The sequence below is a fragment of the Myotis yumanensis genome, unplaced genomic scaffold (genome assembly GCF_028538775.1).
Source record: "Myotis yumanensis isolate MYYU_CA2020_CCGP unplaced genomic scaffold, mMyoYum1.0.hap1 SCAF_5, whole genome shotgun sequence".
Taxonomy (NCBI): Eukaryota; Metazoa; Chordata; class Mammalia; order Chiroptera; family Vespertilionidae; genus Myotis; species Myotis yumanensis.
The window spans coordinates 74,532,403-74,553,873 of NW_027223756.1; the positions used below are offsets into that span (position 1 = coordinate 74,532,403).

Consider the following 21,471-nt stretch of genomic DNA (forward strand, 5'->3'; position numbering starts at 1 on the left):
CAAGCATTTTAAAACATGCAATACCTGACTATTTAGTCAGGGACACTTACCTCTTTTCCCTTAGACTGTCGAATAAAAAATTGACACCAACCAACACAACAATAGCCATCAGTGTAAATTAATCAAAATTATACCTATTTTTTGACAGATCAACAAAAAGGTTGAAAATCGCTGCTCTAAACCCCTCAATGGCTTCCCATCTCACTCAGACCAAAAGCCTAAGTTCTGAAATGTCCTGCAAAGCCCACAGAATGGTGTGCCGAAGCTGGCTCACGCCTGCTCATGAATGCTGACTGCTAAGTTTTCAGAAATGTTGTGAGACTATTTAGAAATTTTGTGAACTTGTTATGAAAAAATAGCTATTATTAAAAATATAATTGTATAAACTTAAACAACTATAATAAAAAATAAAAACCTAAAGCTCATCACTTAATTAAAAAAATGTTATATTTTACTATCATTAACTAAATTTCACTTTTATCTTGAGGTTGTCAATGTCTATCATATTTATATGGTGAAAATACTATACAATGATGTGCAAATCCACATTTCTTCCCAACTCCATGTTTAGTGATTATGTCGATAACCTGAAATCAGCCATAGTAAGAATATTTACACTACAGAAATGGGCAAATGCTATAAAACAGGGTACATGTTAACTGTGAGGTATTGCAATATGGTGGTAATGAATAAAGAGGTAAGGTGCTCAATAAAACTGATTTATGTATTTTATTACCTTAATATGGAATCTATGTAATGAAAAACTGATCACACAATTTTTATAGCATACAGTGGTTTGCTGGTTTGGTGGCAAAGTACTTAAGAGATGGTGAACTTAAAAGATGAGCCCTAGCTGGTTTGGCTCGGTGGATAGAGCATCGGCCTGAGGACTGAAGGGTACCGGATTCGATTCTGATCAAGGGCACATGCCGGGTTGTGGGCTCGAGCCCCACTAGGGGGCATGCAGGAGGCAGCCGATCAATGGTTCTCTCTCACTGATGTTTCTATCTTTCCCTCTCCCTCCGAAATCAATAAAAATATATTTTTGAAAAAAAAAAGATGAATTATACATTTTTCTTTTAGAAAAAGGCAGGTAATTAAGATATGTTGACCCTTAAATGCCAGTGGCTGCCATTATATGCTGATAAGAAAATGTATATTAACCACAACCCATATCATTAAGAGAAAGGTGAAATTATAACAAGAACTGCCTTTAAAAAACAGAGAAACCATTATGAAAACACTTGCTTAGCAGTATTTTCACAATTATCTAATTTTAATGCCAAAAATAACTTACGAAAATCTACAAAAATTTTCAGATGTATACATTTTAAAAACACACACAAAAAACTTCTGTAACTTGTTTAAAAATCTCCTGAACAAAAAGTTGAAATGAAGTTGGAAACTACTCTTAAATATAATAATGTAACACCTCATTGGTTTGCTAAAAAAACTGAATGGCGACATGGAAGATGGAAATTCTAGTCAATTTCAGCAACAAGCCACCAAATTGGTTGATGAGTATCATGACTTGTAAGCCCAGCAATAAGGTATTCTTCCAGGGACAGTGATTAAAACCAAGTATCAAAAATATGCTTAATTTAGAAATAGATCTCTGACTTGCCATAACATAGTGTCAAATCAAGATTTTCAAAAACAGTAAGGCATATTCAATCACATTGCTTTCATGAAAATTTAAGAATTAAGTGAGAATACTTTGAAACTATTTCATCTTTATCTCAACCTTACAAAAATTTCTATAAGTATGATAGTACACATTTATAAATATAACTCATAAATAAATATACATATTTGTGAGGTACAGGTTCAAAATTTCTATTGATAGGCACTTACAATAAAAAAACTTAATTGCGCCGTGACTGGTTTGGCTCAGTGGATAGAGCATCGGCCTGCGGACTGAAGGGTCCCAGGTTCGATTCCAGTCAAGGGCATGTACCTTGGTTGCGGGCACATCCCCAGTGGGAGGTGTGCAGGAGGCAGCTGATCAATGTTTCTCTCTCATCCATGTTTCTAACTCTCTATCTCTCTCCCTTCCTCTCTGTAAAAAAATCAATAAAATATATTATTAAAAAAAAAAACTTGATTGCTTCAATAGAGGGAATTATGCTAAGTGAAATAAGTCAGGCAAAGAAAGACAAACACCATAGGATTTCACTTATAAGTGGAATCTAAAAAACAAAATAAACAAACAAACAAAACACAAACTGACTCATAGATACAGAGAACAAACTGATGGCTGTCAGAAGGAGTACTGGGGGGTGGGTGAAAAAGGTGAAGGGATTAAAAAGTACTAATTGGCAGTTACAAATAGTCCTGGGGATATAAAAGTACAGCATAGGGAACATCATCAATAATATACTAACAATGTATGGTGTCAGGTGAGTACTAGACTTATGGGGGTGATCACTTAATACGTTATGTAAATCTCTAACCACTATGTTGTACACCAGAAACTAATATAATATTGAATGTCAACTGTAACTGAAAAAAAGACTGTTCCAGATTAGGGAATGACCACTTAATTGCTTTCCAGGATCAAACAAGTAAGGCAAATACACAACATTTTAAAGAAATGGGTGTAAGAAAAATAGTCATGGAGAAAATAAGCACATACATGCCCAGGTACAGGGACAGCGGCTACGCAGCTCCAGCCAGTTGGTGTCAGGCAGAAACACTGCCCTGTGTGGCCTGACTTTCATCTTCATTAAGGTCCCAATCTTTTTGTAAAGTAACATTCTTTAAGCCACAGAAGGCTTGGGGGCTGCTAGTTTGTAAACTCTGCTCTAGATTTTCAAACAGAAAAAAAAAAACCCAAAACCCTAAGTTTTATTAATTATTTATTACTTGAAAGTAAAGAGATCTGACTACTGTAACTTTTATAGAGCCATCAGAGAATTGAGAAGGCAGACTTTTCAGAAGACAAATTCTCAAGTTATTTATGAGCAGACACTGCTAAAATCAGTGGCTCTTTCTCAGACGACCAGTGTGAAAATAAAAGACTCCTAGGTAGTTTTCAGCCAGATGCTCTCTACTCCTCCTTGAATCCCCAGCCCAACCAAAGCCCATCCAAGTTTAGAAAATAAGCACAAGGGCAAGACTCAAGAATGGGATGAGCGTAACAGTTATACTTTAAAAAGAAAAATGAGCTGCAAGTTTAATGAATTCCTAGGCTGGTTCAAATGTCCCCAGTGACATAATTTTCAAGGTCCTATTTGAGATGACTTGCAAGATGCCACCATCTGAGATATGAAATAAACGAGGAGCAAAAGAGTTGAGGGAATTGAAGGGGATGGGAAATCACGGGCTTCTTGGAGGAAAATTCCGTTTGAAGGACCACAGGGACATATAGGGGATGACCTGGAAACAATTAAATATACAAGTACAGATCTCAAGGAAGGGCCAAGGCTGGAATATGGATACAGAAATCATCAGCTTATAGGTGTAAGGAAAGCCACAAGACCTTGTGAGTATGAGAGAACGTCTAAGGAAAACACAAAGTAAGAAGAGCACTAGATGAAGCTGGAACCCTGAGATACTTCAACATTTATAGGGAAGACAGTACGGTGGGTGGGTCTTCATAAGGGGAATGAGTCACCCAGAATGACCGACAGCATAGAATGGAGATTAGGATGACGGGCCAGGTACTAACATCCTGATGACTGTGAGGGAATGATTATGAGGCTGGTGGACAGCAGCAACAAGACAGATGCCATGAGCCTCCAATGAGATTTCATATGTCAGTTGAGAATTGTCGAGATATGTCATTGATAAGCAGTGAAAAGTTCTCTGCACCTTTCCTGATCCAAAGTATAAATCTGGGAGATGAGTAGCCTCAATCCTGTTTGCAGAAAAAATACTTTTCTCCTTAGAGAAAAGTCAGGTTTCCATCAGGTCAAGGAGACAGAGGAGGTGTTCCATGGGTTGTAGGTGAGTTGGTTATCTGAGAACAGGGATTCTTCAGAGTCCAGAGGAAGAACTGAGAGGGAAGGTACAGAGCAGCACTATCCAATGGAAATATAATGAGTCACACATGTAATTTTAAATTTTCAGTAGCCACATTTTTAAAAGCAAAAAGACACAGTAAAATTAATTAGTAATATATTTTACTTAATCCAATATACCCAAAATAAGTGCATTTCAGCATTTAGTCAATATAAAAAATTATTGAGATAGTTTGCCTTCTTTCATGCTAAGTTTTCAGTCTGGTGTGTACTTTACACTACAGCACATCTCAACATTTGCGCATCAGCCACATTTCAAGTGCTCAATAGTCACAAGTGGCCAGTGGCTACTTTATAGAACAGATGAGAAACTGAGAGAAGATGAGTCAGGAGCAAACAAACAAACAAACAAAATAGAACAGTTTAGCAATAACAGTACAGGTGAGGAGTAATAACTGGAGGGGTTTGCATGTCGGATAATCAATGAAAATTGGGATGTGGAGGCATGAAGGTTACAAGCTCTAAGGAATCAAACAGAATACAGAGCCACAACAGATAGAGGCCTGTGGTGGGGCTTGGGAGAGTGGTGGCGAGCCTGAGTCAGAAGAGTACCAGGCTCAGCCCTCTGTGCCAGGCCGTAGCTGGAATAGCAATGTTGAGACTGGATGTAAGTTTAGCACAACGCTCTCAATTTTACAGATGACGAGGTAAGGCCCAGAAAGATGAACTTAATTCACCTAGTGGCCTACATACAATTGTATAGGCCGTCTTCTCACCCTGACTTTTTATTCCAGAGTTGCTCTAAGCATCTTGATCTCTGTCTTTAAAAACAGAAATAACTTATTTCTAGCAAAGAAGGGACATATGAGAAGCACTAGGAGAGATAAATTTAGGGAAGCATTACACTGCAACATAAAAGCTGAATTCTTACCAAGCTCATGCCATTCTTACCAAATCTTGTCTTACCTTGTGAAAGAAGGCAGCACCTGTCAGCACCATGGACAGCTCACAGGAGTAGTTGGAGTTGTAGAGCCAGGACTGATGAGGGATGTCCCATGCATGGTAACGGCCAGGGAAACCCACAATGCGGTCCCGTGCTTCTCTCCACACCCTCGAAAAGCACAAGTATATGTACACACCTAAGTACAAAGCTCTAAGATTATCAGAAACATTTAAGATTACTGCCTATATCTTGCAGGTTCTGGTTCTTAGGCTGTTCCTTCTTTTTGTTGTTGTTGTTTTTAATAACAAAATCGCAAGCCAAATAGGATAAAAACAAGTAATGAGCGACACATCTAGCTTCCTTAATAAGCACCAGCTTATTATTACTGCTTCTCTAATTCCTGGCAGCCAGCATCTCTCCCGCCCTTACAGAAAGAACAAGCTGGAATAACATGGGATGCATAATATTCTGCTAAGAAGCAGAAAGAAGATATAAATGTCTACTCCTATTTACTTTTTATCTAAAAAGTTTTATTTTTAATGAGCATGCTACATTAGTACACTAGACATATATGTATATAACTGATGTATATTGCATACTTAATTTTTCTTTTCCTGAGTGCGTATACTATAAAAGAAGCTTAGAGACCACTGGTCTAAACACAGGAGACTGCTGCCTGGAGTAAGGTCCAACAGTCTTTCTTTTTTGCCTTTTTATTGAATTTATTGGGGTGACACTGGTTAATAAAACTGTACAGGTTAGCCCTAGCCAGTTTGGCTCGGTGGATAGAGCGTTGGCCTGAGGACTGAGGGGTCCCGGGTTCGATTCTGGTCAAGGGTATGTACCTCGGTTGTGGGCTTGGGCACTGGTCAGGGCATGTACAGGAGGCAACCAATCAATGTGTCTCTCTCACATCAATGTTTCTCTGTCTTTCCCTCTCTTTTCTACTCCCTCTAAAATCAATGAAAAAATATCCTCGGGTGAGAATTTAAAAAAAACATAACTCTACAGGTTTCAGGTGCACAATTCCTCAACACATCATCTGTACACTGTACTGTGTGTTCACCACCCCAAGTCAAGTCTCTGTAAGGTCCAACAGTCTTAATTCCTGATTTAAGCAGAATTGAGGGAGAGACCTACACCATAAAAAGTGGTCTATAGGACCATGTAAATAAAAGCTTTCATAAATGCAATAAATAAATTGAAAATTCAATGTTTCCAGGATAAAATTTTACATCATCCCCAAATTTACAGGTAAAACGACAAACAGAATCAGTCCCCCAGTTTTCCAGGCTAAAATCCTAGAGCTGAAAGCACTTCTGCTCCACAGAACCCATCAGCCCTGCTTCGGGGTCCTGTAAACAATGAACCACTACTTCCTACTTCACCTCAGCCCCAAAGAGAGATTTAAACTGCTTGAGATGAGGGTGAGGGCAGGATTGGAGGGAGGGAGGGAGGGGACATTGGGGGGATAAGGACACATTTGTAATATCTTATTCAATAAAGGGAAAAAAAATAAAAAATAAAATAAACCGCTTGAGAAAAGCCCTCATCACTTACATGGAAATTCAATTCCTAAAACACATTCGATTTCACTTCAAAACAATTCCTCTCCTATTAAATTCAAAAGCAACTAATCCGGTCCAAACAGATAAGAAACCACACTTGTATCACCTGGGCTTTCTGCCATCTCCTGCCCAAGTCCCTACCTCTATCCTAATTTAGAACCTAAAACTGTCTCCAAATTACTAATTTAAAAAGCTATTAGAAATTTCTGTAATATAATTTGACATACCCAGGATTTAAAGATGGCTAGTAAGTACACTGGTATAACCAAATATTATATCAATACCCCTAAAAATTCTAATCTCGCCCTAACCGGTTTGGGTCAGTGGATAGAGCATCAGCCTGAGGACTGAAAGGTCCCGGGTTCGATTCCCGTCAAGGGCATGTACCTTTGCTGCAGGCACATCTCCAGTACAGAGTGTGCAGGAGGCAGCTGATCAATGTTTCTCTCTCATCCATGTTTCTAACTCTCTATCCCTCTCCCTTCCTCTCTGTAAAAAATCAATAAAATATATTTTTTTTAAAAATTCTAATCTCATCAAATGCCTATTGCTCTTACTATCCCTGAAATATCATCAGAAGAAAGGATTGGAAACTGAGTATTTCAGTTATCTGATGTGGCTGATTTAAGTCTATAATGTAGACAGTTCTTAATAAAGCAAAACCTCACTTGCTATGCAATATTAAAAGGTAACATACCTAATTAGTTAAAGACTGTCAACCATGAGATGGCTGACCAAATGTTAATTTTCTATTAAATAATAAAGAAAAAAATCAACGTGGAAGCACTGACACAAGATAAACTTAATTTAAAGACTTAAATTCCTGGGATGATGCATCAAGAGTTTTAGATACCACGGTCACAATACATATTTGAAAGTCAGATATTCAAAAATACCAATTATATATAATGCTACCAATTTACATTTGAAAGTGTTATACATAAGTTCCTTAACATTATATTCAAACTTATGCTGCACTGAATATTTTTAATCTATATGCTATATCATAGATCATGCTTTGGCATACCTTCCCTTTGATGAATTATTCTTTAAATGTATTAAAAGGATAACTACCATACAAAATGAATGAAGTACTGACACATGCTACAAGATGAATGGACCTTGAAAACACTATGTTAAGTGAAAAAAATCAGTTACAAAAGGGCATATATTTTGCCCTGGCCAGTGGGGCTCAGTTGAGATTTGGAGCATCATCTCATACACCAAAAGGTGGCAGGTTTAATTCCAGGTCAGGGCACATACCTAGGTTGCAGGTTTGATCCCCAGTCAGGGTGCATACAGGAGGCAACTGATCAATGTTTCTCTCTCACATCAATGTTTTTCTTTCTGTGCATGTCTCTGTCTCTATCTCTCTCTTCCCTCCTCTCTCTAAAATCAATTTTTTAAAAAAGAGCACATATTTTATAGTACCATTTATATGAAATGTCCACAAGAGATTAATGATTGCCTAGGCTTTAGAGGGGCTGGAAGGAAATGTTAATGGGGACAGCATTTCTTTTGGTGGTAATGAAAATTTCTAAAATATAGCGTGGTGATGGTTGCACAACTTTGTAAATGTACTAAAAAACATTGAATGGCATATTTAAATGAGTGAATGATATGCAATGAATGTTACCAAAAGTGAATTGCAAGATAAACGATCAAACACCTTGATGTCACAGTAACTGTCAAATTGCTTTAAAAGTATTTAAATGCTTACCTTCAATTTTAAACTTAACTCTCTGTGAACAGGCAATAAACTGTCCACGGGCCCATACACCAGTCCATGACACACTCTGAGTAGCTCTGATCTACTCCATTCTCTTTCCTATGTTCCCTCAAGAGGTGGGAACATGATCTTGTCTGGGATATTTAAGCCCAAACAAGAACTACTAAATTTTTTTTAAAAGGTGTTTGAGTGGAAGTTCTGGAATCAGACAAGCCTGTTAGAACTCCAGCTCTGCCACTTACTTTCTAGCTTCACGGTTTTGTTCTCTTGGATCTCAATTTACTCCTGGGTAACATGGAGATGACTACAACTTACACCAAGTTTTAGGAGGATGAATGAGATATGCCAACGCATTCAACTAGTCTTTGGCACACAGTACAGATTCAACAAATGTCGTTCATCATAACCACCTCTTCTTCCTCCCCCTATTTTTCCTCCTGGATCTTTGCATCCAATCCCATCGTTGCTCAAATCTTTCAGGCACCAGGATTCTGGCACTGTTCCATTGCCCCAATACACGGCAACATGTTTCTGCCTGCCTCACATTTCCTTTAGGGAACTACCCTTTGCCTCCATTCTCAGTCTATATGGTTTTCAGTTAGAGCAGTGGTTCTCAACCTTCCTAATGCTGCGACCCTTTAATACAGTTCCTCATGTTGTGGTGACCCCCAATCATAAAATTATTTTCATTGCTACTTCATAATTGTTAATTTTGCTACTGTTATGAATGGTAATGTAAATATCTGATATGCAGGATGTATTTTCATTGTTACAAATTGAACATAATTAAAGCATAGTAATTAATCACAAAAACAATATGTAATTCTGTTTTCCGATGGTCTTAGGCGACCCCTGTGAAAGGGTCGTTCGACCCCCAAAGGGGTCGAGACCCACAGGTTGAGAACTGCTGAGTTAGAGGATGATCTACTCCAGGATTAGGCAGGTAACCCTGTCCAGCCAATCAAAGAATTCCATCTTCCTCGCTTCTGACGAAGTGCCTATATGAGAGCACAGGCAACACAGAGGAAAACAGAACCTAGAGATGAAGAGAAATGGAGTTCTCCGATCTCACCTACAACCCTGGATCCAGCTTGTCTTAAGACCCTTACAACCTTCTAAGGATTTCTCAGCCAGATACTATGAGTCAAGAAATTGATTTGGCAGCTGATTCATGTTGACTTGGTTATCTTTCTTTTAAAAAAATATATATTTTATTGATTTTAGAGAGGAAGGGAGAGAGAGAGAGAGAAACATCAATGATGCGAGAGAATCACTGATTGGCTGCCTCTTGCATGCCCCTTACTGGGGATCGAGCCCGCAACCCAGGCATGTGCCCTTGGCCAGAATCGAACCTGGGACCCTTTGGTCCACAAGTCAACACTCTATCCACTGAGCCAAACCAGCTAGGGCTGACTTGGTTATCTTTCACTTGCAAATGAAAATGTTTCTTGATTGAAAGTCAGCTCCTCACCGAAACCCAAACATGATTTCATCATGCCGGAGATGAGCATCATCATCAATAGACAGGATGGCCTCTGTCTCAATTTCATTCCAGGGCAAGAATCGATTATTCAAACTGTTCTTCTCAGTACGGACCACCTGTAAAAAGGAAGGAAAAACACTAACGATCAATGCCACATTATAGAATGCAAAACCAAAACTGCCCTTAGGTCAAAGGAAACTGGCTAAATTTATTGAGTAATTTTGTCTGATTACCTACCACTTGTATAATCTAGCATATGACTTTCAGGGATAAAAACTGCCTTATAATAATGAGGAGTACACATTTTAAGCCTTATTTATTTGCTAACTAATTTCCTGGTGAAATAAGCTAAAGCTGAGGATTATTTTACACATGTGATTAAACACATTCTAAGGAAATAAAAAATAACTTTCCCAAGAGAACACAAGGTGGCAGAGCCAAACTGAGATCTTATTCCCTGATCTGGAATACCCCGTTTTGCTCCTAAACTTTAAAAACAAACTCAGAAACCTCTTGAGTCTATGTCATTTCTGACCAATTTTAAGGCCTTTTTTGGTATTAAAAAAACTGGATTGCCTATCCTACTGAGGTGAATTACTTCACCTGTGCAATTTCTACCTGTAACACTGACTACATACACAAAAGCTTTTTCTTTCAAGGTGTACCTAAATTCAGTAAAACTAACAGTTTCTGTGTATACAGCAAATCCCAATTCAAGCAATCTCTATCCAAAGTGACCCGTATGTGCAAAGCAGTATTTTCTTCATAAAACAAAGATTAGTGCCCAAACTGAACTACATTATAATTTTTAAAAATTATATTTAAGCCCTATGTCAGATAAGCATAGTTTACCACAATGTAAGTAGTAGCTTTGTTATTCACCTTGTCCCATAATATGCAAATAAACAAGGATGACCATTCTTAGTCTTTGATAGCTCATCTTATTTTTATGGTATCTATTTCGAATTAATCCAACTAATGAAAAGCCATCATATTATTTTCAAAAACCAGAAACAAAGCGAGCTTCTTGGGAGGTGATCTTTTCAGAAAGCCAGGATGGGTCATCTTATTCTAAACAGAATGTTTTACCTGTACTGAGGATAACTTTTACCTACCATGATGACTGTAATTATATTCAGGGTCTAAAGGTTTACAAATGATTTCAAAGGTATTTCCATAACCTCACGAGTATTGTTTCTTCAGCTTAAAATATTCTTTCTCCTGTTTTTCTACCAAAATTATTCTCTCCCTGGAGACCCAGCTCAGAGGGTTCCTGTCACTACCCTCCCCTTGTCAAAATTAATCACTTCTATATTCTTAAAACAAAGCCCTCATACTTCAATTAATTCAATTAATGCATTCTAGCACACTCAGAATCCAGTTAGCTGAGAGGGAGAAGGACCTCAGAGATCATCCGGTCCACCTCTCACTTTATACATGGACAATTTGCAAGTGGCAGAGCGAGACTCTCCTACCTTCTAACTCCAAATTAGTCTTTTTCTGCTAATCATATATTTATAAATCTCGTTAAACCAAAGCCCCAAGGCAAATGCATTATTAATTTCTGTAGCATCAGGAAAGAAAAATGCTGCTAAATAAGAAAGCTCATGAAATAGTTTATATGTTTACTTTATTAAAGAGCTTTTTAAGACTGCCTCAGCCCCAGATGAGTTTCTCTCAAGTCAAGACAAGGAAGGACCTGTAATAGATTTGCTACTCCATAGAACAGATGTCAGAGCTAAGCAACAGACACAGAAATCCATCTTGCCCTACAGCACATTTGACCAGTATAAAAATCCCTGAGCTTGTAGCCCAGAATCCCAGGCTCAGATACAGCAGTGACAGAACAAAGGCACTGAAGCCTGAATCAGGGGAAAGAGGAGGGGGAGACAGCCAAGTACACAGTGCAGTAGCTGCCAGGCTCCATTCTGCGGGGAATGGGAAGGTGGCCAGAAGTAGCAGAAGCCAAAAACCAAGCGTGGCAATGGCAAAACATCATCTATCTTAAGACACACCTGAGTTCAGAATGTTAAAATGTAAAATAACATCTACCTTAGAATCAATGGACTATGTACAGTAGTTGTTCACACAAATGCCCCCAACAAACTACCCTTGCTCAGATCATTCATTTTATTCACATGCCTACTATTCACTTAAATACAGAACTGGAATTCTGCAGGTTCAGATGAACAAAGCTCCCCTCAACTCTAGCAATGAATAAAAACAGCTTAAAATCCAGTAGAGAATACACACAGCTTAAAATGAAGAAAAAATGACTGAAAAATCCAATTCTTTCTATGCCACTTTCTATTAACAATTTTGTGGGTTAATCACCAGGAGGATTAGCTACAGCAAAATTAGTAACCCAGGAACATAGCACAGAGCTTCAGTACTCAGGTGTGATTCAAAGACCAACAAGGCAGGCATCACCTGGCACTGTTAAAATGAAGAACTGAAGGCTTATCCCCAAAACTACCAAGTCAGAACCTACAGTTTAACAAAATCCCCAGGTGACTCCTATGCACATTAAGTTCTGAAAGGTGCTGGTACAGAGGATTTTAAAAGCCTGGCTTTGGAGTTAATCAGAAAAGCTTGAGTTCATATCCCAATTCCACCGCTTACTAGCTGTGCAAACATTTAAGTAAGCAGCCTTTTGCTAAATCAACACAGCCCCATGTTGTATGCAAAAACTGAAGTTGTTTACCAGCCAAACTTGGCAATCCTATAAACAACTTAATTCTTTTTTAAAAAATATATTTTATTGATTTTTTACAGAGAGGCAGGGAGAGGGATAGAGAATCAGAAACATCGATGAGAGAGAAACATTGATCAGCTGCCTCCTGCACACCCCCTACTGGGGATGTGCCCCAACCGGAATCGAACCTGGGACCCTTGAGTCCACAGGGCAACGCTCTATCCATTGAGCCAAACCGGCTAAGGCCGTGGTCGGCAAACTGCAGCTCACGAGCCACATGCGGCTTTTTGGCCCCTTGAGTGTGGCTCTTCCTAAGCCTTAGGAGTACCCTAATTAGGTTAATAACAATGTACCTACCTATATAGTTTAAGTTTAAAAAATTTGGCTCTCAAAAGAAATTTCAATCGTTGTACTGTTGCTATTTGGCTCTGCTGACTAATGAGTTTGCCGATCACTGGGCTAAGGCAAACAACCTAATTCTTAATCTAAAAGCAAGAAACAACAAAAACCTAAAATGATCGTGATGTGCTACCTAGAGTGTATCCAGTATTTTGTCCAATTTACAAGGTAAATCAAATCAAGAGGACCTATCTGTCCTTTGGAAGACTTAGGTCTAATACCAAAGTGTTTTGTCCTAGATTTCACATCCAGCTATTGAGCAAGCTTATTAAACTCCATTAGGAACAACTGCTATGGCTTCCAGGAATACATACAGTGCTTGTCCTGGCACAACTTCTCTGGGCTGGATGACAGCAACTTTCAGCATTAGGGAAGTGAAGCAATAGCCATCAGAACAACAACAAAAAAGCTTTAAGGATTCACAGAAACACAACATCAAGTACTGCAGCAGCTTACTTGTGGTTAGCTCACAAACTACTGTGGTCACTAAGTCTACCTTAAGAATTCAGAGCAGTGGTTCTCGACTAGAAGTGATTTCTACCTCACACTGGACGTGTGACAGGATCTGTGGACATTTCTGGTTATCACAACTGTGGCAGCGGGGAGGTGAGCTATTTACATTCAGTGGGAAGAGGCCAGGAATGCTGCTAAATCCTACAAAGCACAGGACAGCCCCACACAACAAAGAATTATACAGCCCAAAAGTCTCTGGTGCCACTGCTAAGACACCCTAATTTATAGTCAACCACCAGGAGACAGCAAAGCAAACTTCCAAGAATAAATGTAGCTCATTATTTAAGGACAGTCACCTTTCCCCCATAACAAAAAAGAGATTTCTAGCCTTACAAACTCTGCAAATACAAACTGAAATTACTAGTAAAGCAGGGGGGCTTTCTTCTAACAATTTTACTTCAAAGCTATAGTACTTAAAGGCTAGAAAAAGATCAGCAAACCACCATGATCCATTCTGGCACCAAAATCAGAAGGACAAAAAGACTCAAATATTTGTAATGCAGACATACAAATCAGCGTTGGTGGCTGTTTAAGAATAGCCATCAGAATGTTAAAGAAATGAGTAATCAGAAAGGTAAGCCAAAGTAGTATATCATGTTTAGGAAATATTCTCATTTTTGTTAATGTTTTATTTCTACTTAAAACAATGCTCCTCTTCCTTAGCAATGCCTATGATTACACCTTAGTAATGTGACCATGAAGACTTATCTTCAAGTTACTAATATAAGTACTGGTGTAACACTGACCAGAATGTATAGAACACAGTGCCTGGCACACAGATGTTCAACAAATGTTCTATAAGTGAATGAATGAATGAATGAGTAGGAAGCAGTACCTAATTTAGCCCTGCACATTCTATTTTCAGAATGTGAAATAAAGACTTGAGAAGTTGACAGGCCCACAGCCAACATCATACTCAATGGACAAAAACTAACACCATTTCCCCTAAGAACAGGAACAAGACAGGGATGCCCACTCTCACCACTCCTGTTCAACATAGTCCTGGAAGTATTAGCCATTGCAAATAGACAAGAAGAAGAAATAAAAGGCATCCAAATTGGAAAAGAGGAAGTAAAACTGTCCTTATTTGCAGATGACATGATATTATACATACAAAACCCTAGAGACTCCATCAAAAAACTACTAGACTTAATACATGAATTTGGCAATGTAGCAGGATACAAAATTAACCCCAAGAAATCTGAGGCATTTCTATACACCAATAGTGAGCTTTCAGAAAGAGAGATTATAAAAACAATCCCATTTACCATCGCACCAAAAAAATTAAGATACCTAGGAATAAACTTAACTAAAGAGGTAAAAGACCTCTCTACTCAGAAAACTACAGGACGTTGAAAAAAGAGATAGAGTAAGACATAAAGAGATCGAAGAACATACCATGTTCTTGGATTGGTAGAATCAACATCATTAAAATGTCCATACTACCCAAAGCAATCTATAAATTCAACGCACTTCCCATTAAAATACCAATGGCCTTCTTCAAAGATCTAGAACGAACTCTCCAAAAATTCATTTGGAATAAAAAAAGACCCCGAATAGCTGCAACGATCCTGAGAAAAAACAAAGTAGGTGGGATCTCAATGCCAGATATCAAGCTGTATTACAAAGCCACTGTTCTCAAAACTGCCTGGTACTGGCACAAGAACAGACATATAGATCAATGGAATAGAATAGAGAGTCCAGAAATTAGCCCGAACCAATATGCTCAATTAATTTTTGACAAAGGAGGCATGAACATACAATGGAGCCAAGATAGTCTCTTCAATAAATGGTGTTGGGAAAATTGGACAGATATATGCAAGAAAATGAAACTAGATCACCAACTTACATCATACACAAGAATAAACTCAAAATGGATAAAGGACTTAAATGTACGACAGGAAACCATAAAAATTCTAGAAGAATACAAAGGCAACAAAATCTCAGACATATGCCAAAGCAATTTCTTCACTGATACAGCTCCTAGAGCAGTTGAAACTAAAGAGAAAATGAACAAATGGGACTACATCAAAATAAAAAGCTTCTGCACAGCAAAAGAAACCATCAACAAAACAACAAGAAAACCCACTTCGTGGGAAAACATATTTGCCAACGTCATATCTGATAAGGGCTTAATCTCCAAAATTTATAGGGAACTCACACAACTTAACAAAAAGAAGATAAACAATCCAATCAAAAAATGGGCAAAGGATCTAAATAGACACCTTTCAAAAGAGGACATTCAGAAAGCCAAGAGACATATGAAAACATGCTCAAAGTCACTAATCATCCGAGAGATGCAAATCAAAACAACAATGAGGTACCATCTCACACCTGTCAGAATGGCCATCATCAACAAATCAACAAACGACAAGTGCTGGAGAGGATGTGGAGAAAAAGGAACACTTGTGCACTGCTGGTGGGAATGCAGACTGGTGCAGCCACTATGGAAGACAGTATGGAGTTTCCTCAAAAAATTGGAAATGGAACTCCCATTTGACCCTGTGATCCCACTTCTAGGAATATATCCCAAGAAACCAGAAACACCAATCAGAAAGGATATATGCACCCCTATGTTCATAGCAGCACAATTCACCATAGCTAAAATCTGGAAACAGCCTAAGTGCCCATCAGTAGATGAATGGATTAGAAAACTGTGGTACATCTACACGATGGAATACTATGCTGCTGTAAAAAAGAAGGAACTCTTACCATTTGCAACAGCATGGATGGAACTGGAGAGCATTATGCTAAGTGAAACAAGCCAGTCAATGAAGGAAAAATACCACATGATCTCACTCATTCATGGATAATAAAGACCATTACAAACTTTTGAACAATAATAGATACAGAGGCAGAGCTGCCTCAAACTGATTGTCAAACTGCAGTGGGAAGGCCAGGGAGGGTTGGGGGACAGGAGGGAGGGGAGTAAGAGATCAACCGAAGGACTTGTATGCATCCATAAAAGCATAACTAATGGACATAAGACACTGGGGGGTAAGGGAGGGGAGGGGTTTGTCAAGGGCCGGGGGGGAAAAAAAGGACACTTATGTAATACCCTTTGTAATACTTTTAGCGAAAAAAATAAAAATAAAAAATAAATAAATAAATAAATAAATAAAATTCATTGCTTTAAAATTTAAAAAAAAAAAAGACTTGAGAAGTTTATATATAAAAACCATAAACATTCAATATACTGACACCTCTTAGAATTGAGTCTAGTTTTCTACAGAAAAAAATCCATCAACCTAGAACAATCAAGTCAGGAGCAATGCTCACTAACATTAACTTTTTTGTTTCATGTGCAATGCTCCCTGATGATGCTTCACTAGTTCTTCTGTTTAACTATCATTCATAAAAGCCTTGATTTTCTCATTGTACCTTTCTTCTCATCACAGTGGACCAGTACAGCAATCATGGCCAAGAACCCTACCATATGCAAATGTATACAAGTACATGCAAGATCAAGAAATTAGTAACTTTAGTTAACATTCAACTTGGTGTTGAGAATTCTGGAGTTTCTGAATAATAAAATAACTACTACTCTAACAGGGTCTTTTCTCCTAGTATGTTAACAAGGCATTTAAGTTCTAAATCCAAACAGAATCAACAATCTACATTAATTAGCAAAGTATCAATTCACATCATAAATTAACTACCATGATAAATGTGATTCCCAATTAGCAAAGATCTCTTAATATGCAAGGGATGGAAATGTATCAAGAACAAATGAACATTTCAACAATTTAGAGATAGTTGCTCAAGTGAAGCAGAATGAATTTGGATTCAAATGGAGGAACCACCTAAATGAAAGCAGCTCATAATTAGTCATAAGCAGGTCTAGGTAGGCAAGAAAAATAGAACATGAAGAGATTAAGTGAATTAACCCTAGTCATAAAGTAGACCACAGACAGAAAACACAAAGATGTAGAATATGCCTGAGAAGCAATAAAATTAGAAAATGTATGTGAAAAATATAAAACCATACAAACACAAATGCCACCTACTAAATTCAGCAATTTAAATATACTTACAATGTCCTTTTTTCTCTTTAAGGTCAAATTTTGCCCAGCCAAACCAAGTCTCCAGTCATGCAATCAATACACACATAATGGTAATGAATCCACTGCTGAGAATGAAACTTATCTTACAGGCAATAAAGGTAAAAAGCTACTAATTCTGTCTTCCATCCTATCCTTTCCTCTAACTTAAAGAAGTAACCCACCATAGAGCTTGATAATCAGAAAATGAGGTCTAGGTAGAAGCACATCATCACAGGTGCTTACTTGTAAGGTATGTGAAATAGAGTTTGAGGCGATTGGATGGGAGGTGATCCACAGAGAGAAAACAACTGAAAAAGGAGCATTAAAACTTCTCAATTTTTCAAGAGATTCATTCATTCAATGAAATTGTGGGAGCAAAAAGTTAGGAAGTGCAAAGATAGATGGGAAAGGAATAAGAAGATAATACTGTGAATTGGTTTTCCATTTATAACTTAGTTTAAATTTGTATTATAAGTACATTTTAGATTATGAGATAAGTCTGCTGAACTTATGAGAAAAAGTTGGCAATGATCCCCATGGTAAAACAGGATAGGTTAGGTTTACCATCAAATGAGAGAATGCATATAAAGAGCATGACACTGTGCCTAACCAGCACATACAAAATGCTCAAAAATTGTAGTTATTATAACATGAGATTAGTATAACCTCTTCCTAATTTGTAAACACTTTATTTAAGTATACATATGTGTTGTATATATGTGGGGGGGGAGAGAAAGGGGGAGAGAGAGAGAGAGCGCACGCACGCACGCCTTTCCAAGAAAATTTGATCTGGCTGAAAACAGAAAAATATCCACTGAACTATGGTCAGAAGTCCTAACACCTAAGTTCTAATTTAGGTATTAATTAGTCAAATGGTCTAAAACAATACAATTCTCAGTCTCCCTACTCTTAACTTTGAATTAGTAAAAAGAAAATATATAAACTAAGAGAGGGAGACATTACCTAAAGATTGATTTGCTGCGATTAGTAAATCATTTACACAACTTGACTTCAGCAATTCCTTTATACATCTAGAATTTTTGCTACTAATTTCTAATTCCTAGTAGCTTTCTTTTATATGCTTAAACAGAAAAAGAGAGCCATAGCATTAGCCACCAAGCTATTAAATAAAATATTATCTTACACACACCCAGATACACCAATATTTAGTGAAGTCTGGTAGTCCAAGAAGTTTTTACAATCTTGGACCTAAGAAATTGGACAAGGCTTTTCGTCTTAGCTTTGCTCAGAAATCATAATTTTAGAAAATTATCATCTGATGTATTCAAGCAATGTTTTTAAAGTAGGATGGGCACAGACAAAAAAATAAAGCATACGCCCTAGCCAGTTTTGCTCAGTGGATAGAGCGTCGGCCTGCGAACTGAAGGGTCCTGGGTTTGATTCCAGTCAAGAGCACATGCCCAGGTTTCAGGCTCAGTCCCGGGTTGGAGGCATGCAGGAGGCAGCCTATCAATGATTCTCTCTCATCATTGATGTTTCTATCTCTCCCTCTTCTTTCCTCTCTGAAATCAATAAAATATATTTTAAAAATAAATAAATAAAATAAAGCCTATCAACTTTCTAAGAAATGAGACTTTTGAATTCTCTACTCTTGCCTGAGGTCTAGTCAGAAGTAAAACCTTTCACAGCCTAATTGGCAGAGGCTCAACACTGAATATTAATGACAACAAGTTTACTACATAGCCAGTTTCTCTTCCAGTCTTTCTCCTTTTCCCTAAGTAGACTATTAGGGAAATAGTATTAACATCACTACCCTGGCATGACATCAAATTCCCCAAATGGAACTCTCCTTTTTGAATTCTAATATTAAGGGCTGAAAAAAAGGGAAAGGGGCAGTGAAAAATAATTTCATATCTCTGTAGTTTTCATTTGGGGAAAAAATTGTGCATTGTGGCCTTACCACTTCCACAGAGACTTTAGAGTCTACTAGGAGGTGCGATATGCTTATCGCTGAAGTCACCACCTCTACCACTACTGCGCTGGTCCCAGCTGCCAGCATTCCTCACCTAGGCTACTGCAATAACAGCCTTTGAATTGTTCCTGCTCTTTTCCCCCTGGCCCCACACATATCATTTACTAAAACCCTCCAATGGCACCCTCACATACATGAAATAAAATCTAGATTCCTTACCATGGCAAATATCATCTTACATGTGCTGCTCTCTACTTTCTCCAAACTTCTTTCAAACTCTCCCCTTAATCACCCTACCCTAGACACCCTGAGTATTCTTGCCATGTCTTGAACATGACAAGCTTCTTGCACTTGCCATTCTCTGTATGTTCCTCCAGATTTTAGAATTTACATGGCCCATTCTCTCACTTCATTCAAGCTTCTGCTCAAATGTCACCTCTTCAAAGAGGCCTTCCCAGGCACCTGTGTAAATCAGCTATACCCTTTATGGAGAAAAGAAATAAAAATTAAAAATCAAGGCACTGGCTGTCACAAAGCTGAGAAATGAGTATACAGTGTGAAGATGGGCAATGTTTTGAGTGAGCAAGACAATACCATTCCTAACTGGAAGATGTCCCCTTCCATAACAGCCCGAGTTTTAAAACTCCAAGAGGACAGATTCTGGTGTTTTCATTTCCATAAAATGCTCCAACAAGGCAACCCTATTTATTGCTGTTTTCCAGAATATCCAGCAGAGTGTGGAAGTTGTGTTAATTGGTCAGAATAAAGTAATAACTCAAATCAAAATTTTGGGTGAGACTATGACTCCACAAGGGATCACTTGGAGGTTTCTGCTTCCAGGAATGCTGAACAGGCTCCTGCCAGACCCAATCCTCCTACAGGTGGTAACTACAAACTCTGGGGAAAAATACCAAAAAAACAAGTACCTGAAAGTACTAGACAGTGAATGGCAGTGACAAATTATAGAGGGGAGCTGAAATTTTGGAAGGAATTACCAACATGGGGATAACATTATTGCTTTTACCCTGAGAGTAGGCCAGAGTGGACACCATGCAGAGCAGCCTAAACTCACATATGATACCGAAGTCTTTCTAGTCTGAAGAATAAGAGGGAAAAGTTTGGGAAGAAAGTAGGTTCCAGAAAGGAGTAAGCCAAACAGGAGGAGCTCCAACTGGATATAAATTACCCAGTCTCTGGCCCACACCAAAACCATGCATGCTTGGTACTATTTGAGCAGAACAGCTGAAGTCTAAATTAATTGCCTACTAAAACTAAAATATCAACACTTTCAGAGAAACAAAACAAAATCCAAAGTCTCCACAACATAACATTCACAATATAAAGTTGTTTGAAGTATAAAGAACCAGAAAAGCCGTAACTGGTTTGGCTCAGTGGATAGAGCGTCGGCCTGCGAACTGAAAGGTCCCAGGTTCGATTCCGGTCAAGGGCATGTACCTTGGTTGTGGGCACATCCCCAGTGGGAGGTGTGCAGGAGGCAGCTGATCGATGTTTCTCTCTCATCGATGTTTCTAACTCTCTATCTCTCTCCCTTCCTCTCTGTAAAAAATCAATAAAATATATTAAAAAAAAAAAAGAACCAGAAAAACATGACCCAGTCCTCAAGAAAAAAAATCAATTAAAACAAATCCCCAAATAACTCATATGTTTGAATTACTTGTTATAGTAGACAAAGATGTTAAAGTAGTTATCATTATTTATACTCAATGAAGTAAAGTATACTCAGAATGGGAAAAAGACAGGAAATCTCAGCAGAAAAACAGAAACTATTATTTTAAAAACATGGAAATGTGGGAACTACAAAATACAGTATTTGAAATTTAAATCTACTGGACTATCTTACCTGATGAGATTAACAGTGGACACAAAAATCTGTGCCCTGGATGATGGATTAATAGAAATTATCAAAACTAAAAAAGAGAAAAAAAGTATTTTAAAGAAATGAATAGAACCACTGAGAATTGTGGAACAATATAAAATGTCTAATATACATATAATGAAGCCCCCAAAGGAGAAGAGGGAAAGAATGGGGCAGGAAAAAATATCTAAATAAATAATAAAATTTCACCAAAATATGATGAGAAACATAAATGGACAAATTCAAGCTTAGTGAACCCCAATCTGAATAAAAATCAAAGAAAACTATGCTAAGGTACATCACACTCACAACTGTTAAAAACCAAAT

General features: G+C 37.9%; 1 protein-coding gene across 5 annotated transcripts in view; it reads right to left on the reverse strand.

Annotated features, from left to right (window-relative positions):
- Positions 1–21,471, reverse strand: part of EXTL3 (exostosin like glycosyltransferase 3) — a 119,020-nt gene that overhangs the window by 11,073 nt on the left and 86,476 nt on the right. For 4 of the 5 annotated variants that reach the window (XM_070415520.1, XM_070415521.1, XM_070415519.1 and 1 more), the window contains 2 exons: positions 9,674–9,801; positions 4,929–5,073 (listed from right to left, as the gene is read on the reverse strand). In XM_070415520.1, the coding sequence (XP_070271621.1) occupies positions 4,929–5,073; positions 9,674–9,801 (273 nt within the window). The remainder of the gene's footprint in view (positions 1–4,928; positions 5,074–9,673; positions 9,802–21,471) is intronic. The other variant, XM_070415523.1, reaches the window with a different exon arrangement.